Source organism: Zosterops lateralis, assembly GCF_965231275.1.
Source record: "Zosterops lateralis genome assembly, chromosome: 16".
Taxonomy (NCBI): Eukaryota; Metazoa; Chordata; class Aves; order Passeriformes; family Zosteropidae; genus Zosterops; species Zosterops lateralis.
The window spans coordinates 8,672,674-8,688,936 of record NC_139776.1 but is presented as its reverse complement, the minus strand read 5'-3'; the positions used below and the strand labels follow the sequence as shown (position 1 = coordinate 8,688,936).

The 16,263-nt window shown below is 40.4% G+C and overlaps 1 protein-coding gene across 1 annotated transcript; it reads left to right on the top strand.

The window, feature by feature from the left end:
• Positions 1 to 3,570: 3,570 nt before the first annotated feature.
• Positions 3,571 to 15,924, top strand: LOC310915966 (protein-glutamine gamma-glutamyltransferase 6-like; the record flags this gene model as incomplete). Its single annotated transcript, XM_083873189.1, has 13 exons — positions 3,571 to 3,577; positions 5,494 to 5,667; positions 5,872 to 6,111; positions 9,800 to 9,918; positions 10,168 to 10,293; positions 10,447 to 10,627; positions 10,865 to 11,000; positions 11,375 to 11,478; positions 11,573 to 11,815; positions 12,477 to 12,794; positions 13,774 to 13,937; positions 14,624 to 14,748; positions 15,774 to 15,924. 13 exons carry the CDS (start codon positions 3,571 to 3,573, stop codon positions 15,922 to 15,924), a joined length of 2,088 nt encoding a protein of 695 aa, XP_083729315.1.
• Between the last annotated feature and the right edge of the window lie 339 nt (positions 15,925 to 16,263).

The window sequence follows — 16,263 nt, the reverse complement described above, 5'->3', positions numbered from 1 at the left end:
TGACAGTAAGTCAAGCTCTGACTGAAAATGACTGTGTAGGTAAAGTGGATGGAAAGCCAAGCTGCTGCTCTGGCACTGTTGGGCCAGGAAGCAATAAAATCTTACTATAAAAAAATAAACAAACTCTGTGCCCCAACTTCCACCACACTAAACAGGGTATTGTGACTTGTCATGGAGACTTCTCACTGTTAAGGAGCCCAAGCTCAGAATATTCATAAAGTCTTTTGTCCTTGTAGCAGCAAAATTGCTTTAGAAAGGCACTGCAGCCACCCTGGTTTCCTGATGGCAGTCACAGGATGTCAGTACAAGACCACACTGGACATTAAATGGGATGAGCTATAGAGAGGCTGTGCAAGGAGCCCACAGTAATACCTTCTCTTTTCTCCTGGTGCTCCTCAAGGCTTGCCAGAGCCAAGAGTTCACAGATTCACAGAATGGCTTGGGTTGGAAGGGACCTCAAAGATAATGGCTCCAATCCCCCTCTTGTGGGTAGGGACACTTTTCACTAGACCAGGTTGCTCAGAGCCCCATTCAAGCTGGCCTTGAACACTTCCAGGGAGGGGACAGCCACAGATCCTCTGGGCAACCTGTGCCAGGGGCTCAGCACCCTTAAAGGGAGAAGTTTTTCCTAATATCCAATCTAAACCTACTCTGTGTCAGTTTGAAGCCCCCCATTGTCCTGTCCCTCCACACTCTTGTAACTAGTCTCTCTACATCTTTCTGTAGGTTCCCTTCAGGCCACAATTAGATCACTCAAAAGCCTTCTATTTCCAGGCTGAAGAAATGCAATTCACTCAGATTTCCTCACAGGAGAGGAACTCCAGCCCTCTGATCATCTTGGTGGCCTCCTCTGGGCTATGGTAAACCACAGTAGAAGTTCAAGCTCAAGTACAGCCTTGAGTTTAGAATGTAGATATACACTTAATGACTTTTTACATCTCCTGTGTGTGTGAAACACCCAGACTGTGCTAAAGTCAAGTGAATTGCATAAGCAGAAATGAGAGAAACCTTTAAATCAGACCTTACCCAGCAACACTGCCTGCACATGAAGTTAATGGGTTTAAGTAAAAGACAACTCCAATACAGATTTATGGAAGAGATTCTGCAATAAAGGGTTTTGGTGGAATTTATACTGCTTTCCTCTTACTAGTAAAACGTAGCAATAAGACTAATTGTAAGGTGGATTTAGCTACTCTGGGGATATGACCAGTAGACAAAATAATTAAGGAGATAAATGAAATCTAAGTTTTTCTCTGAAAGTTAGCAAGCTCGTTAGCCGAGGAAAGAACACACAATCACGAAATTGTATGCGGTGCTTTATTTCAGAGCTCTGGGAGCCAAGTGTCCAGTCGGACAACCCAAAATTTCGGCTCACCAACATGCTAAAATGAATACAATTTTATACCTTTCTTGTTACATAAGGATTCATGTTTATCATTAAACCCTATTGTTCCATTGATTCTATCCCGAGGAACAATGGTCTGCATGATTCTTGCTCAAGATTCTGGTTGGAGAAAATAATCATATTTAATTACCAAACTGATATTACAATTGACAATTCTAGCATGCATCATACTAATGATTATATTGGTACAGATCCTCCTGATGTAACTTTATTCTTTTTAGAGCCTGTGTGTTCTACCAGGGTTCCCCTTTCTCTCCCCCCACCACCTGAGCAAAGTTTTATATTTGGTTTAGTTAAAACAATAGCATGGAATAACATCCTGGTTACAAGTGGAGCCGATCCCTGTTTTCGGGCCCTTGCTATTTCAGAAATCAATTTAACCCTATGCTATCAAGCTGAACTGCAATTCCAAGAGTCTGATACAAGGGAGAAAGAGGAACAAAGTATTTTGAACCATTTTGGATGATGGGTGGGTGGAATTGAGCTAGGAAAACACCTGTGAACACCTTCAGTCATTAGTCACTTAGGAACCATGACTGCTGCATTCCAAAGGGATTGCAACAGCAGCTGCTGCTGCTTTGCTGTGGTGAAGCTGAGACCAGCAGGTGCCAGTTTGGGATGTAGGCCAGTCTGAGAGAGGCTCTGGTGGCTCGGTGAGCACCACTGTGGGCGTGCCTTGCAGAGGTAAAAGAGGTGGTTGCAGCCAAGACAGAAAAAGTGTTCCGAGAATTAATTACGTGTGTGAGCAGCAAGGAAGAAGAAAGGAAACAGTCAAATGCCAGTGGGAGCAGAGCAATGTGTAACATCTGAGGCAATCACTGTAAGTACTGAGCGCCTGAACTTAAGAACTGGTCGATGCGGTTTGTCACTAGGGCTGTGTGTGAAGACCGGGTAACATCAGAGGCTTGTGGCTCTTATGGTTTCCAAGGAATATGAATTAAGGAAAAGAGAAAAAGACCAACTGAAGTAGCTCTGGACAGCAATCAAACCATTTGAGGTGATTCCCGGAACAAGCCTGAACATCCTGGAAACTTCCAAGGGAAGGAAGAACCGCTGAATTATAATGTAAGTGGAGATGTGCTGTGCCAGAGGTACTGCTGCCTAGTGGGAAAAGCTTTAATGTTTTTCTTTGGGATAGGGCTAGCATGACTGTCATATCAGTAAGTACTCTTAGTCTTTTGTAACAGGAAAACAAAGTTTCTCAAAAAGGTACAAAGAAGCCTGTCTTGTAAAATCAACCTTAGAAACAGCTGCTGGAGCTTAACTTTTTCTGTTTCAGTTGGTTTTTCTTTCTCTGTAACTTAAAATTCAGACTAATTTATTTTTAATTCTACTGAGTGCTAAAACATGATCAGTGGGGCTGCAGAACCTTAAGCAGACAATCCTCTTCAAAACTACATAGTTTTATTACTTGTACTCTTTTATAAAGTGATGGTACAAAACCAAAAATAAATAAACCCAAAAAGAAATATAGTCATGGTTGTTAAACAGGCTTAAAGTTTGTCCTGACAAAAAGTACTCGAGATTATAAGTTTGTGAATTCTTTTTGAAATAAAACTTTTGGGAAATATTAATATATGGAGCTAAGTTAACAGGTAAACAGATACTTATTTCTAGTGGGAGCTAATAATTTTATTTGTCAGAGGGTATTGGCCATAATATTAGACCAAAAAAAAACCCCTCTGATACCAGCCCACAGCTATTGGACAAACCCAGAAGTGATATTACCAACGTGGAAGTTAAGTCATCAGGAAATGCTCCTTTTTCCTTCAGACAGCTTTTACGTCCCACCACGCTCCCCATTTCCTCATCCTTAAAGATAACTTATTCATGGCACACCTATTATCTTTGTAGGAAGTTCTTCTTGTCTTGGGATTCAAGAGCATGCATTTCCTCTGAGTAAATAATTTTGGTATCTCCTCCCATAATTACACCCACGTTGAGTAGGAACTCTGGCATTAGACAGATATATATTATAGGAACTAGTTAATTCGTTTGACAACTTTACAGGCATTAATAACAACTGCTAAGTACCTCTCCCTTCTCTCAAATTTCAGCTGACAGCACAAAAAGATTGCTGGGTTTTTTCTTTTTATTATTGATGTGACTTGGACAGCCTTGAAGAACAAAGTAGAAGTTTTATGCAATTCTCATAAGCTGAGGGAATGGCAGGTGAGTTCTGCAAGTCATTTGCTTCCCTTCAGCAGGTATTTACTCAGGGCTGTTTCCTCAGGATTCATGCCCTGTAGGTATCTGCTCAGGTTTCTTATCTGAAGGTAATTTTACATTGTAATTTGCTCTTGTACTTCATTTTCAAAGTTTTAATGTTGTTATTATTAAGACTTGTTTGAGAATAATTTTTGAGCTAAACAGAGGATATTGGGACAGGGAGGAGAAAAGAAATTTTCATTACTTCAAAATGCACCATTTTTTAAATGCTTTGTCAGAGATGTGTTATGCTTGGTATTAACAAAATTTGTGTGATCCATTCTAATGGAGCTGTGAGCATGGAACCTATAGATGGGAATTCAAAGATACATTAAAACCCTACCAAAGGAAAACAGTAATGAGAGTATCTCTGCTTTTTCAAGTTTAAAATGAAGATGATTATTGAGATGGGCAATTGCAAAGCAGGGCTATTTCTCATTTAATGCTGGAAAAAAACAATTATGAATAAGCTTTGCAGGGAGAGCAGCAGCTAACTGCAGTTTGCTGTTGCCCATATATTCATGCTAAAAATTCTCCTTTTCAACCCATCAATGCTTTCTCACATTACCTCTTTGTGATCTTAAACTACCGGAAAAAAATTCTTCCTTGAATTTAATTATAACATTTTTTGCATAAATTAGTTTTACTTTTACCTCCTATTCAAGGATTAGATAAAAATTGTGGTTTAATATACAGTTATATTGTTTAAGATCTGACTTAGTATTTCATTGATAAGCTCTATGGTATAGACCGAGAAGCTTGTTTGAAGGTCCCTACAATAATATTGCACAGGCATTAATCCAACCTTTCCATCCTATTTCTTTTGTTGTTATTATTGTTTTCTTTTGAATTCCCTTCAAAATGATGATGGTCATGTTCCCCCATCCCATCCCCATTCCCCCCACCTCCAACCTCATTGCATTTATGACACTGACCTTGATAAAAACTACTTAGAAGAGCCTTCACCTTGCCATGAGCATTTGTCAAAACTTGAAACACAATGCTCCAGGTGTATTTTGTAGAGTCTCCCAAGGGCAGATACAAACACAGAAGGTGCTTCTCAGCATTCCCAAAGACAGCATAACTGCTCAGGTTTGAGCACAGCAACAAAACAGGGAAGGGAAAAATAATCTGCAAGGAATATCGTATAAATGTTTGCTTGCCAAAAAAGAAGTTTAGCATTTGAGGTGTCAGAAACTACTTTACGGGGTTTAAACCACAGACCATAATAACAGCATACGTGCAGGAGGACACAATATCAGAGAACTCCAAGTACACTGCAAGAATTCTTCTATGGCATGATGTTACTCTCTACTGGAACAGGAACTCCAGTGGTCCAGTTCTCACTTTGAACAGAGCTAGATTCAGACAGATGGAGTGATTTGTCAAAAGCTTCAGCATGTCCTCAAATACCTCTTGTTCATCCATTTAAGACAGATGATCACTAACTATGTATTTTTCCTTGCATCTAGGCCAAATGGCATCAGGATCTAAGCAGGAAAAGTAAGATGTTCTAACTGCCCTTCCTGTGATCCTAAAAATATGTATGTTGAAAATGTAGAGAGGCTACAGGCCACTTTCTTTGGTGTTGATTATGAAATGACACCAATTTGCCCCTGTAAATTTCTTTTTAAGTCCAGTGGTAAAAGAGCATCCAACCCTGTATAGGAAGTACATAAGTACTCTATATGAGGGCTCTTTAGCAAAACCCAAGGAAATATTTCCATTATTGACCAATAGACTTAATTTAATGAGGCATCTGCTTTTTAGTTGTACTTCCTCCCACAAAAGGTAATTGCTCTTAGTAACCTCATCATGCCACTAAACAGCAAATGACCTCATGCCAGCTGCTTCTTCATGACTTTTCTTGTGTTTTATAGATCTGACCCCAACACACATCAGCTGGCAGCCATCAGTGAACGCAGCCAACCACCACACTGACAGATATGCCAACACTGAGCTGACTGTGAGGCGAGGACAACCCTTCAATATCACCCTGTATTTCAACAGGCCAAGGCAGAATGGGGAGAGCCTAGGATTTGTCACTGAAATAGGTAACATTCCCATGGCTTACTCCATGTTCTCAGAGAATTGTAATCTTTATTCCTTGTAGTCCTCTCCTTGTTCTGTTTAGAGACATGATTTTTCTGCCTCTATTTTTAATGCTTCCCGCACCCCAATGTGCTCAATTTCAAGTGTGAGGTTAATATTGAAACCACACTCTGGAATGGAAAACAGTGAGTCCTTCTTCCTGGCAGGACCATCCCCCTCGGAATCCCATCGCACAAGGGCAGCATTTAACGTCTCTGACGTGGGGGGCCATGGCTGGAGTGCTGCCCAGGGACCCAGCGACTCTGCAGCCATGAACTTCACAATATCCAGCCCAGCCAACGCTGTCATTGGGAGATACAACCTCTCCCTCCTGGTCACCTCAGGGAACAAGATCTTCTCCAGATACCTGGGCCAGTTTGTGTTGCTCTTCAACCCTTGGTGCCCAGGTAGGTGGCAATGCCTTTGCTCTTGAACACAGCTGACCTTGTTGCTTTCCTGCCTGCACAGAGCTGCTCCCTCAAGCTGTCTCTCTTTGGGTTGCCACAGGCTGCAATCTCAGCTCTGTGCTCAGAGATCTGGTTTCACTATATGAAAAAGCTGCTGCCACCACCCCACCCCCTTTGTACCCTAACAAAATGTGCTCTATGGGGTTAAATCACAGACTCTTCAGAACTGAGCATATCACTTTTTCTGTAGACAAGGACTTCTCTGGGCAAACTCTTCCAGTGTATCACTGCCCTCTGGTAAAGAATTTCTTCCTAAGAGCTAATCTGAATCTCTCCCTTTTTAGGTTGTAACAGCTCCCCATTGTCCTATCGCTCTCAGCCCATGTAAAGCATTGTTCTCCCTCCTTTTTAAGCCCCTTTAGGCAGTGGAAGGCTGCAATGAGGTCTCCCTGGAACCTTCCCTTCCTCAGGCTGAACACCCCCTGCTTTCTCAGCCTGGCTCCAGAGCAGAGGGCTCCAGAGCTCAGAGCAGCTCTGTGGTCTCCTCTGGAGGCTCTAAGAGGTCCATATCTTCCCTGTGCTGAGAACCCCAGAACTGGATGCAGTGCTCCAGGTGGTCTCACAAAGATGGAGTCAAGGGGAAGAATCCCCTCCCTCAACCTGCTGCCCACCCCTCTGTTGGTGCAGCCCAGGATGTGGTTGGCATTCTGGGCATAGGCACACACTGCTGGCTCCTGTCCAATTCCCGTGTTCTTCATTTTGGGTTGAAAATGGGTATCTCTTGTTGCTCCAGCTTTTCATCTCTGCATTTCTTCTGCAGCAAATCTGCTGAGGTGGCAGAGTTCTAACCTCCTATTTTGCAACTATGCAATAGTCTAGAAACCTAGATTAGCCTGAAATCGTGATACTCTAGTGTTAAGAGAACTCCTATACATCCCAGTGAGTAAACAGCTTATAACAGAAAAGTAGCCACAATCATCCACTATTTTTTTCCATGACCATATGTTAGTCAAGAGCCACTAAGAAATGCGTCAATAGCCAAGATGAAAAAAGCTGCTAATTAGCTCAGCAGTCCTGGAAGACAGAAATAATTATACAAATATGTTCAGGAAACTCAGACCATCTCTGTACAGTCCTGAGGGAAAAAAACCTCCCCAGAAACCCCTGAAAATAATTTGTGTGTAACTTGTAATTGATGGAAACCACACTGCAGGGACAGCAATATTTGACAGCTCCTGAACTGGAACACCAGCGTGCCAATGGTACTCAAGAGACTCAACTCTTCTCAGATGAAAACAGAAAAATTAAGCTGTGCCCATTACAATTTTAACCTAATGATTTTGCAGAAGAGTCCTCCAGATTTCCCAGATACAATGGCTACTGACAGATAAAAGGGAGTATCCTTAATGCTGAATGAAGGATGCTGCTGAATAAGTTCTGCAGAGTGCAATAGCACCCTGATCCTGAAAAACAGGATAGATTCAGTTTGAGGGTATGTCACCACTATTGTAAGTGTCATAGCAGAAGGGAAATGGGAAGTTTATTTTCTTGGTAAAGGATAAATGGCAAATCTGGTCTGTAGATATGGTTCCAGGTGAGAGATAAGTCCTTAAGCTGAGGAATACAGAAATTAATTCATTAACTGTAATATCAATAAAGAATTACTTATAAGAAAACAGTCAGGACTAGAGATGAAAGAAAAAATACTGCATTGAAGAAAAGCTACTAGAGAGTGGATCCTTAAGTGTCATCTGAAAAAACACTCAGATCAAATAGTTATCACTCACTTTGACATTCTGACATTAAACAGCATTGTCCATGCCCAGACTGGCTGGGACAACTGGCTGACCTTAGAGAGTGGAGAAGGTGAGAAGAAATAATATATAATAATAGGAAATACAAGACCACACCTCTAGGGAGAAATAACAATGATTTCAGTGACAGACTTATCACCTGGAAATCATGAAGAATGCTTTCACAAGCCCTCCTTAATCAAAGAACAAGAACCAAAGCGAAATGGCCCTGAAAAAAGAAAATGCAGTCTTAAGCTGTATAAGAGAAAACAGTTAGTCAGATTTAAATGTTAATACCATTGGATGAGATGACAAGAATTAAACCATGTTCAGTGAAGGGTTACTAGGATAAATGAACACATGAAAAATTTTCTGGACCAAAAAATAATAATAAAAGAATTTAGCTTAGCAAGCTATAAACGTTTATTGAGCAGACATAAACCTTAGGGAAAAAAAAATGTTCTTCAAGTGATTATACAAGGACATTTAGATTGCTCAGAATAATAAACTCACAGGGCTAGAAGGATCTTAGAAAGTCATCTAGTCCCACACCAGGGCTATAAGGCAAGTTCAGTTCAGGATTTAGGTCATTCCTGAGAAGTCTTGAATTCCTTCTTAATGACCAGCCATTAGGGAAGCTCCAGTACTTCCCATGGCAATTCCCTCCAATAAAACACAAGCCTTTCTATTAGATCTTTATCCTATTAATTAACCAAATCCTTCTTGGTTCAACTTCAATATATAATTTCTCCTTCTACGTATGACGGACACCAAGAATAGATTTTATTTCCCCCTGCCCTGTCCTCTTCACAAGAATTTCTGGAATTGATTACAATGCTTGCCCCATTCCCCACCCCCATTTTCTTCCTACGTTAAATAATTCTGAGCTAATTCATACTTCAGATTTTCAGGAATGCTGAGCATTCTTAGTGCTCCTCCCACTTTTTCCAACTCGTCCACACCTTGAAGTGCAGCACCTGAAACTGCACACAGGTCTCCATGTCCATTCTACCTCAAAACCTCAGGAATCAACAGTGATTATATTATTTTTAAAAATCTGGACAATAATCACAAAAATAGATTTATATCACGTGATACAATTTTTAAAGTAAACTGCAATCTTTTTATTTGCAGGAAGGGAAGGATGGGAAGTTCCTATAGGAAGGTAAAGAAGTTGATTCAATAAAATAGAAAAGCTGATCTTTTTGTATATATTTCCTGAAATCCTGAACCTTTTAGAAAGTATCTTTAAACATTATACAATTAAAAGCAGAGCTAGGCAGATATTGCTGCCTGAAGAGTGACCTAAAACAACCTAAACATCTGTGGGAACCAATGCTTTCATGGCAGCTAAATATTGTACAATAAACTTGGAAAAACAATGAGGAACAATGAACTCCAAGTGAATGGCTGAGCAGATTATTCTAGTAACATTCCTGATAGGACTTTGGATCAGGCAAGCAAAGGTTTACATTTAGGAATCTTAAAATAAGACAAACACACCTGGAAAAGAGAGAAAAATCTCATCTTTTCAAATATCTCTTCTACTTCTAACTACCCTGAGAAGGCAGAAAAATGTGGTGAGCTAGCCTGGACTTTTGTCTATCTTCCTCACAAAGACACAATGTGCAGACAGAGGACGTTTAGATAGTACACAAAGCTACACTAAAAGTAGGGGAAAAAAGTTAAGTAATATAATATGGATCCTTCTTTCCCCCCACACCTTCCCTGGCCATATATAAAAACAGACATTATCACTGAACTGAACCTGTTCATGGAGCTGTAACAATTCCCATTTGTAAATAGAAGTTTTCTCCTTGCTAAATCAGGACAAAAAATGTTTCTGAAAGGTTGCTGGTATTCTCAGCTTTAAGCCTGCCCAACTTGGTTTTCAGGTGATGATGTCTACATGTCCAATGAAAACGAGAGACAAGAATATGTTCTAAATGAAAATGGAATAATCTTTGTGGGCAATGCAAGGTACATTGAAGCAAGAGGGTGGTTTTATGGACAGGTAAGTCACAAGGAATTCGTTTGGACTCATTCTGTCTCTTATAGCCTTTATCTTACCATTATTTGCTGTTTATATAATAACTGCACAAACCTGGGTAGCCTTACCTGTGGTTTGCTCCCCGTGTGACCCACTCTCCCTATCACCTTTGGGCTGGGATATCTCAGAAAGGAGGAACTGCAGTAAAATCTCCTTTAATTCTGTTTGAGAAACCATCCATTTTCTTAAGAAACTTATTTTATCTGATCACAGTTTCAAGACCTTCTAAACATCTGTCTCACCATGCTTGATCTGAGCCTGTACTACCGTCAGGACCCAGCCATGGATGTGTCACGAAGAGGAGATCCGAAATACGTGGGCCGAGTAATCAGTTCTATGGTAAGAAATGGACAACTTCACCCCAACCCCACATGAGTGAGCAGAAAGCACCACTGAGACTCAGCCCCCCGCACCCTAAGCAATAGAATGAGTTAGGTACAGTGCATTACAGACAATTCATTTTGTGGATTCTGCCCACTGGCCTCTTTTTAGATCAATGGAAATGATAACGACAATGGAGTTCTCCTGGGAAAGTGGCAAGGGAGTTTCCACTCGCATGAGAACCCATCCAGGTGGGATGGCAGCGTGGTGATCCTCAAGAAGTGGCGTCAGGACAACTACAGGCCAGTTCAGTATGGCCAGTGCTGGGTTTTTGCAGGTGTGATGTGTACAGGTAAGCTGTAAGGATAGAGAACTGGGGTGAAATGGAGGCATCTGGGACCTCTGGTTTTATCAAAACTACAAAGCAATAAATTCTACAAAAGGAACAGTGCTGTGAAGATGACTAATGCTGAAGAATTACAAAATATTTAGACACTTTGTTTCTCAGGTATTTGTAATCGTTGAACTAAAGCTGTGTGGGTTCTGTTGCATTTCTTGCTCGTTTGTTTTTTTATAAAATATATTTCAGTTTTGAGGTGCTTGGGGATTCCAACTCGTTTGGTTTCAAATTTTAACTCTGCCCATGACGTGGATAGAAACCTGAGTATCGATAAGTACTATGACAGCTCTGGAAGGAGTCTTAATATCGGCAAGGATTCCACATGGTAAATATAATTTCTTCCATCTCACCACCAACAATAGAGAGGATCTAGGAGACTTAAAAACATGTGCACTAGTAGTACAAAAGCAACGGAGTAGGCAAAATGTAATACAACCATCTAAATTAAGACTGCAGACATCCATTTGGAAAACAAACAAACAAACATACTTAATGATTTTCTCCCTCCCTGCCCTGAGGTCTATACCTCAAAAGCAGGCAGTAAATCTGTCCTTTGAAAGAGGTACTGTAACTTGACAGTTTGTGTCTCAGTTTAGCATTTAGAATATTTTTTAAAAAATTCACTACTCCTCCTCTCCAATTGGAAGTTTGCATGACTCTGTATTATCGTGCTTTTTAGACATTGTTTTTTGCCTCCAGGGATTACCATGTCTGGAATGAAAGCTGGTTCATTCGCCCAGACCTGGGAAGATCATACAGTGGGTGGCAGGTTTTAGATGCAACTCCACAAGAACAAAGTAGAGGTAACAGCCTAAGTTCTCAGCCTGACTTAAGAGTCCCTCTGTAAACTGAGAACAACTAATAAAGTTTAACCTTTTTTATTTTTTCCCATTTTAGGAATTTTTCAGTGTGGCCCTGCATCTGTCTTAGCCATCAAAGAGGGTGAAGTAGACCTGGATTACGACACCTTGTTTGTGTACTCAGAGGTGAACGCCGACTGCAACAGATGGATTGTGTACAATGATGGGACTAAGAAAAGAGTTTATTGTGATACTGAAATCATTGGCAGGTCTATCAGCACCAAAGCTGTGGGCAGCAATGGCCGTGTGGATGTCACTGCTAACTACAAATACCCAGAAGGTAGAGGAATTAGCACAAATGATCTCCTATTATTGCCTACTGAATCCTTGGTGCTGGGAAGATACAATGGGTAACGTGCCCAGTTTAAACATCTCTCCCCTGCCTTCAGAAAATATTTCTGCCAGTGTGCTCAGATTACTTTCTTAATACAATGAGTGTTATATTTCTGGGTTTATGTATTCAGTAGCTTCCTTATTAAGGGACAATACAAAATATACTTTAGTCCCTTCCACAGAAGTGTAAAATACAATGCATACACAAAGCAGGGCTATAAAATACATTTTACTACCCAAGGCAGACAAACCCTCAGGAATTTACTCCTCAGTGTTTTAGTACAACCATATTTAATACAGAGGCTGGCTGTCATCAGATCAGCAGGGTAACACTTAGCACACTACTGCATGTTCTGACCAGAGAAAAAAAAAATCTTACTCCTAAACAAAAACAAATACATCATATTTTCATTTTAGTGATTTATTCACCTTGTAATGGTATATCCTCTGTGAAAAACTTGATGGAGGCTTAATGAAGATTCAGGGAGCTTTTAGGTATGGCATATTTCTGAGTGCTGCTGATGCTCTGTATTGGTTTGAAAACTTTTACACAGAAGAAGTGCATTTGCAACAAAAGTAGAATTTATTTGGTTCTCTGCTTCCACCAGGTTCTGCTGAGGAAAGACGAGTCTATAGAAAGGCCTTGGCTAAGATATTGGGAACAAGTGTCTCAGAAAGACTCACAGACTCTCCTGCAGGAAGACCTTCAGAGGCAATGAGAAACCCTGGGATTGCTGGGAAATTCAAGCTGGCTGAACCTCCAGTTTTTGGCAAGGACATTAACCTAATCCTGGTCCTCAACAACCTTGCCTCTGACCACAAGAGCATCAGGGTGGACATGAGTGCCTCCACCATCCTGTACACAAGGAGAACAGTGGCAGAGATCCTGAAGGCAGCCACTTCTGTGGAGCTTGGTCCTAAACAAGGTAACTTTTCATATCCCTAAGGAGCCAGTATTGCTCTTTTCCTAGCCACAGGAAGGAAAATGGAAGGAAGAGGCATCAGTATCATACCTATATCAGCTTTGTAGTGCATCCTACTCATTCCACCTCTTCGTAGCATTGTTTATGAGTACATTTTACATTATTTTTTCCCCCTCTGAAAATTTTCACTAGTTCAAGTATTAATTGGATGTCTTATGAAATGTTACATAGAAGGCTACACTCATGTTATAGCTCCAGAAGCAGCACTATGTGTGTGTGTCATGGTTTCTATATGTATATATATGTGCATGTGTGTGTGTGGTGATTATTACATAGGAACACATCTTACTCTTAAAAAAGTAAAAAAAATCTGATGTGTGCCTTTTGGCACTCAACAGGCAACACATGAAAAGAAATCAACCAGGAAAAGGTTTAAAAGTTACAGTGAAACTCTGTCTCTCTTTTAAAGAGTCAAGACTATTGAAATTATTATAGAGATCTTTCTCATCCCCAGGGGCTACAAAGATAAACATTTTTCCCATACACAGCAGAAAAGTTGTAGGACTACAGTGAGCAGCTGACCAGGTCACTTGAAAAGGAACTCTGTGAAACTTGACCCAAACTTTCTTCTCGACTGAGGTAAAATAAAGAGGATATAAGGAGAGAATAGATTAAAATGGTTATACCTCTAATCATGAGAAATACAATGAGTCAGGAATCCAGTGAAATGCAGATGAGCAGACTCCCTCAGTTTCAGGCCAAAATCCTCTATTCAAAACTGTAAGGGTCAAATGAGTTAAAGTAGGCAAGGATCACCAGAAGAGGGAAATACACAATCAGTCTCACAAGAAGGAAATATAAACATACTCCACTGCCATTTTTTTTTTCTCTTGAGTAATTAATAAAACCCCTCACTATAACTCTTTTTTCTTTGGCTTGCTTTGAAAATGTAATGGCTTCTAAATATCTATCTGAATTCTAGGGAAGCATATCCGGGTAAAGATCCCTTATACTCACTATGGAAAATATCTGACCACTGACAAAAGGATCCAAGTGACTGCTTTGTGTGAAATCATGCGCACAAATGGGCTGAAGCTGCTGGTGGAGAAGACAATCATTTTAGAGGACACAAACATCATCATTAAGGTGAACAATTTTCTCCCCGATGTTCTGAACAGATGCTAAAAAGTCGTTCTGGAGCTCAAACCTTAAGATGAGAATCTGGGGATAAATGAATGCAATGATAAAGTAATGACTTTTAGGCTGCCATTTCAGATGCTGTTCCAAAGTTCTGCCTGCTTGAATTGAGAATGCAAAGATGTGAGAGGCCAGTTCTGAACCCTGGCCTGAATCTACCCTGTTCTTCAGAACAGTTCTGTTGCTTTCTTTTCTTCCCAGTCACAAGCCACTGCCTTATGTTGCACAGCACTTGTTTTCATTCCATGTATTGGCAAGTGCTTGTGTTGTTCTTAAAGTACTTTGCCAAAATACAGATTTAAATCCTCAGTTCTAACCAGTGCTAGACCATATTGTTTTAGCACTTTAATCCTAATCAATGATGTGCCAAAAAAGAAAAAAACACCACTCAGCAACCCAAAGAGATCAGACAGGTTTCATGGGGCGTGTCTGTGTAGCCAGGGCTCTATTTCATTGAAATTATGCACAAAATATTGCAGACAGCTGGACACAGCTGGACACAGCTAAGCCACATCCAGCTTCAAACCTTAGGAAAGCGAATGTTTGTCAGCTAAATGCCCCTTGCAGCTCCACTGAATTCTGACTCCAGGGAAGTGTAAACCAGTGAGTGATCAGAGATGTGTTTTGTCCCCCAGCTGCCCCGGAGGGTTGTGGTGAACAGAGCTGTGTCTCTGGAGATCTCCTACGCCAACCCCCTGCCCGAGCCCGTGAGCCGCTGTGTGCTGCTGGTGACGATCATGAACCAACAGGTCAAGATAAAGTAAGTGCAAACTGCAGCAAACACTCACTGCTTCCAACGTGACCAACAACATGTCTAATTTCTCAAACAGAAAGAAGGGAAAAAAATCACACACTTGACTTGTCTTTTTTTATATTTTCTATTTCTGAAAACAAAAATGATATATGATTTCTTAATCATGTGGTGTTTTTTCCTCACAGAACTTCTCTGACAACTCAAACTTGCTAACATTCTTCTTTCCTGGAAAGCAAATGCACATGTCCAATTCTTTTGTCTCTCTGCAGCTTATTCTGCAGTTTGGCTTTCTGTTTTTATTTGCATATTAAATGCCCTGATATTACAAAGATAATTAGGCTAAAGCAAACAAGTCAGACACTCCCCTTGGTTCAGACCAAACAAAAAGTTGCTCTGTTCTCCTTTAAAGCAGGAAAAACTTGCCTTTTCAAAACATAAAAGCAAATTGTTCTTTTTTTTTTTCCTCTGGTCTCTGCTGCTTTATGGATCAGCTCAGAGTTGAGTAATAGTTTGTATTTCCTGAAACTCCTTCTATTGTAAAACAGCCTGACTTGCTTTGACTGTGGAACTATTTGGACTTAATAATCCATAAAAAACAAGGAAAAACATTATTCCAGTAAAAGACTAAGCCAATTTAGGCCAAAAGGAGATACAAACCAAAGCACAATGGCCATTAGAAAAATCATTATTGCCGAAATGGATATGAACCAATCAGGCATTGGACAGAGCACTGACCTTCGACAGCAAAGTGTTTCTATTCTGAGTTTGTGCTGACTATGCAAATTTACATCCAGCCCTAAAATAGAACTGTGACATTGCACCTCTCTTTGCCATAATTCCATCTGAGAGTAAAGGAATATGGTACTGTCCTTTCTCATTTCTTAGTCTACACAAAGCCTCAAACCCTAACTCTCAAAACCCAAGGCTAGGTCTCAAGTAACTGCAGTTCTGTTTCTTTGGAATCGCATAAAAGACAATGCAAGCCTGAACTAAATTATTTCTTTTCTTTTTCTGTTCTTTTTTTTTTCCAGTTTGGCACGACTGGCACCGAGGGAGAGATCAAAAATTTATTTTGAGTTCACACCTCGGAGGGTTGGGCCCTTACAGCTGCAAGTAGACTTCTCTTGTGACAAATTTTCACACGTTAAGGGATTTGTAACAATTGCAGTAGCACCTGCATAATGTGATGGAATCAACCTTCCATTTCAGCATAAACACAGCAAGACACTCCCCTCTGTATAGGAACAGTGGTGGCAGAAAGGAACTTTGCACTAAATTTGTGACCTCTCACATTGCAATAGAATCAAGTCTGCTTTCATGGTGCTTAACTATTTAGTCTCTAATTGTATTTATCTTTTCTCCCACCCCCTGACAAAAGAAAAAAATGAAGCCCCTTCTTTGTAGAAATAGTTTCACTGTTTTCAAATCTCATTCTATTAAGCTCCCAGTTTTGACTTTTCCCTCAGATTATTAATACAATCTCTTTTCAACCACATTCTAATTGTCAGCAATAAATAAAAA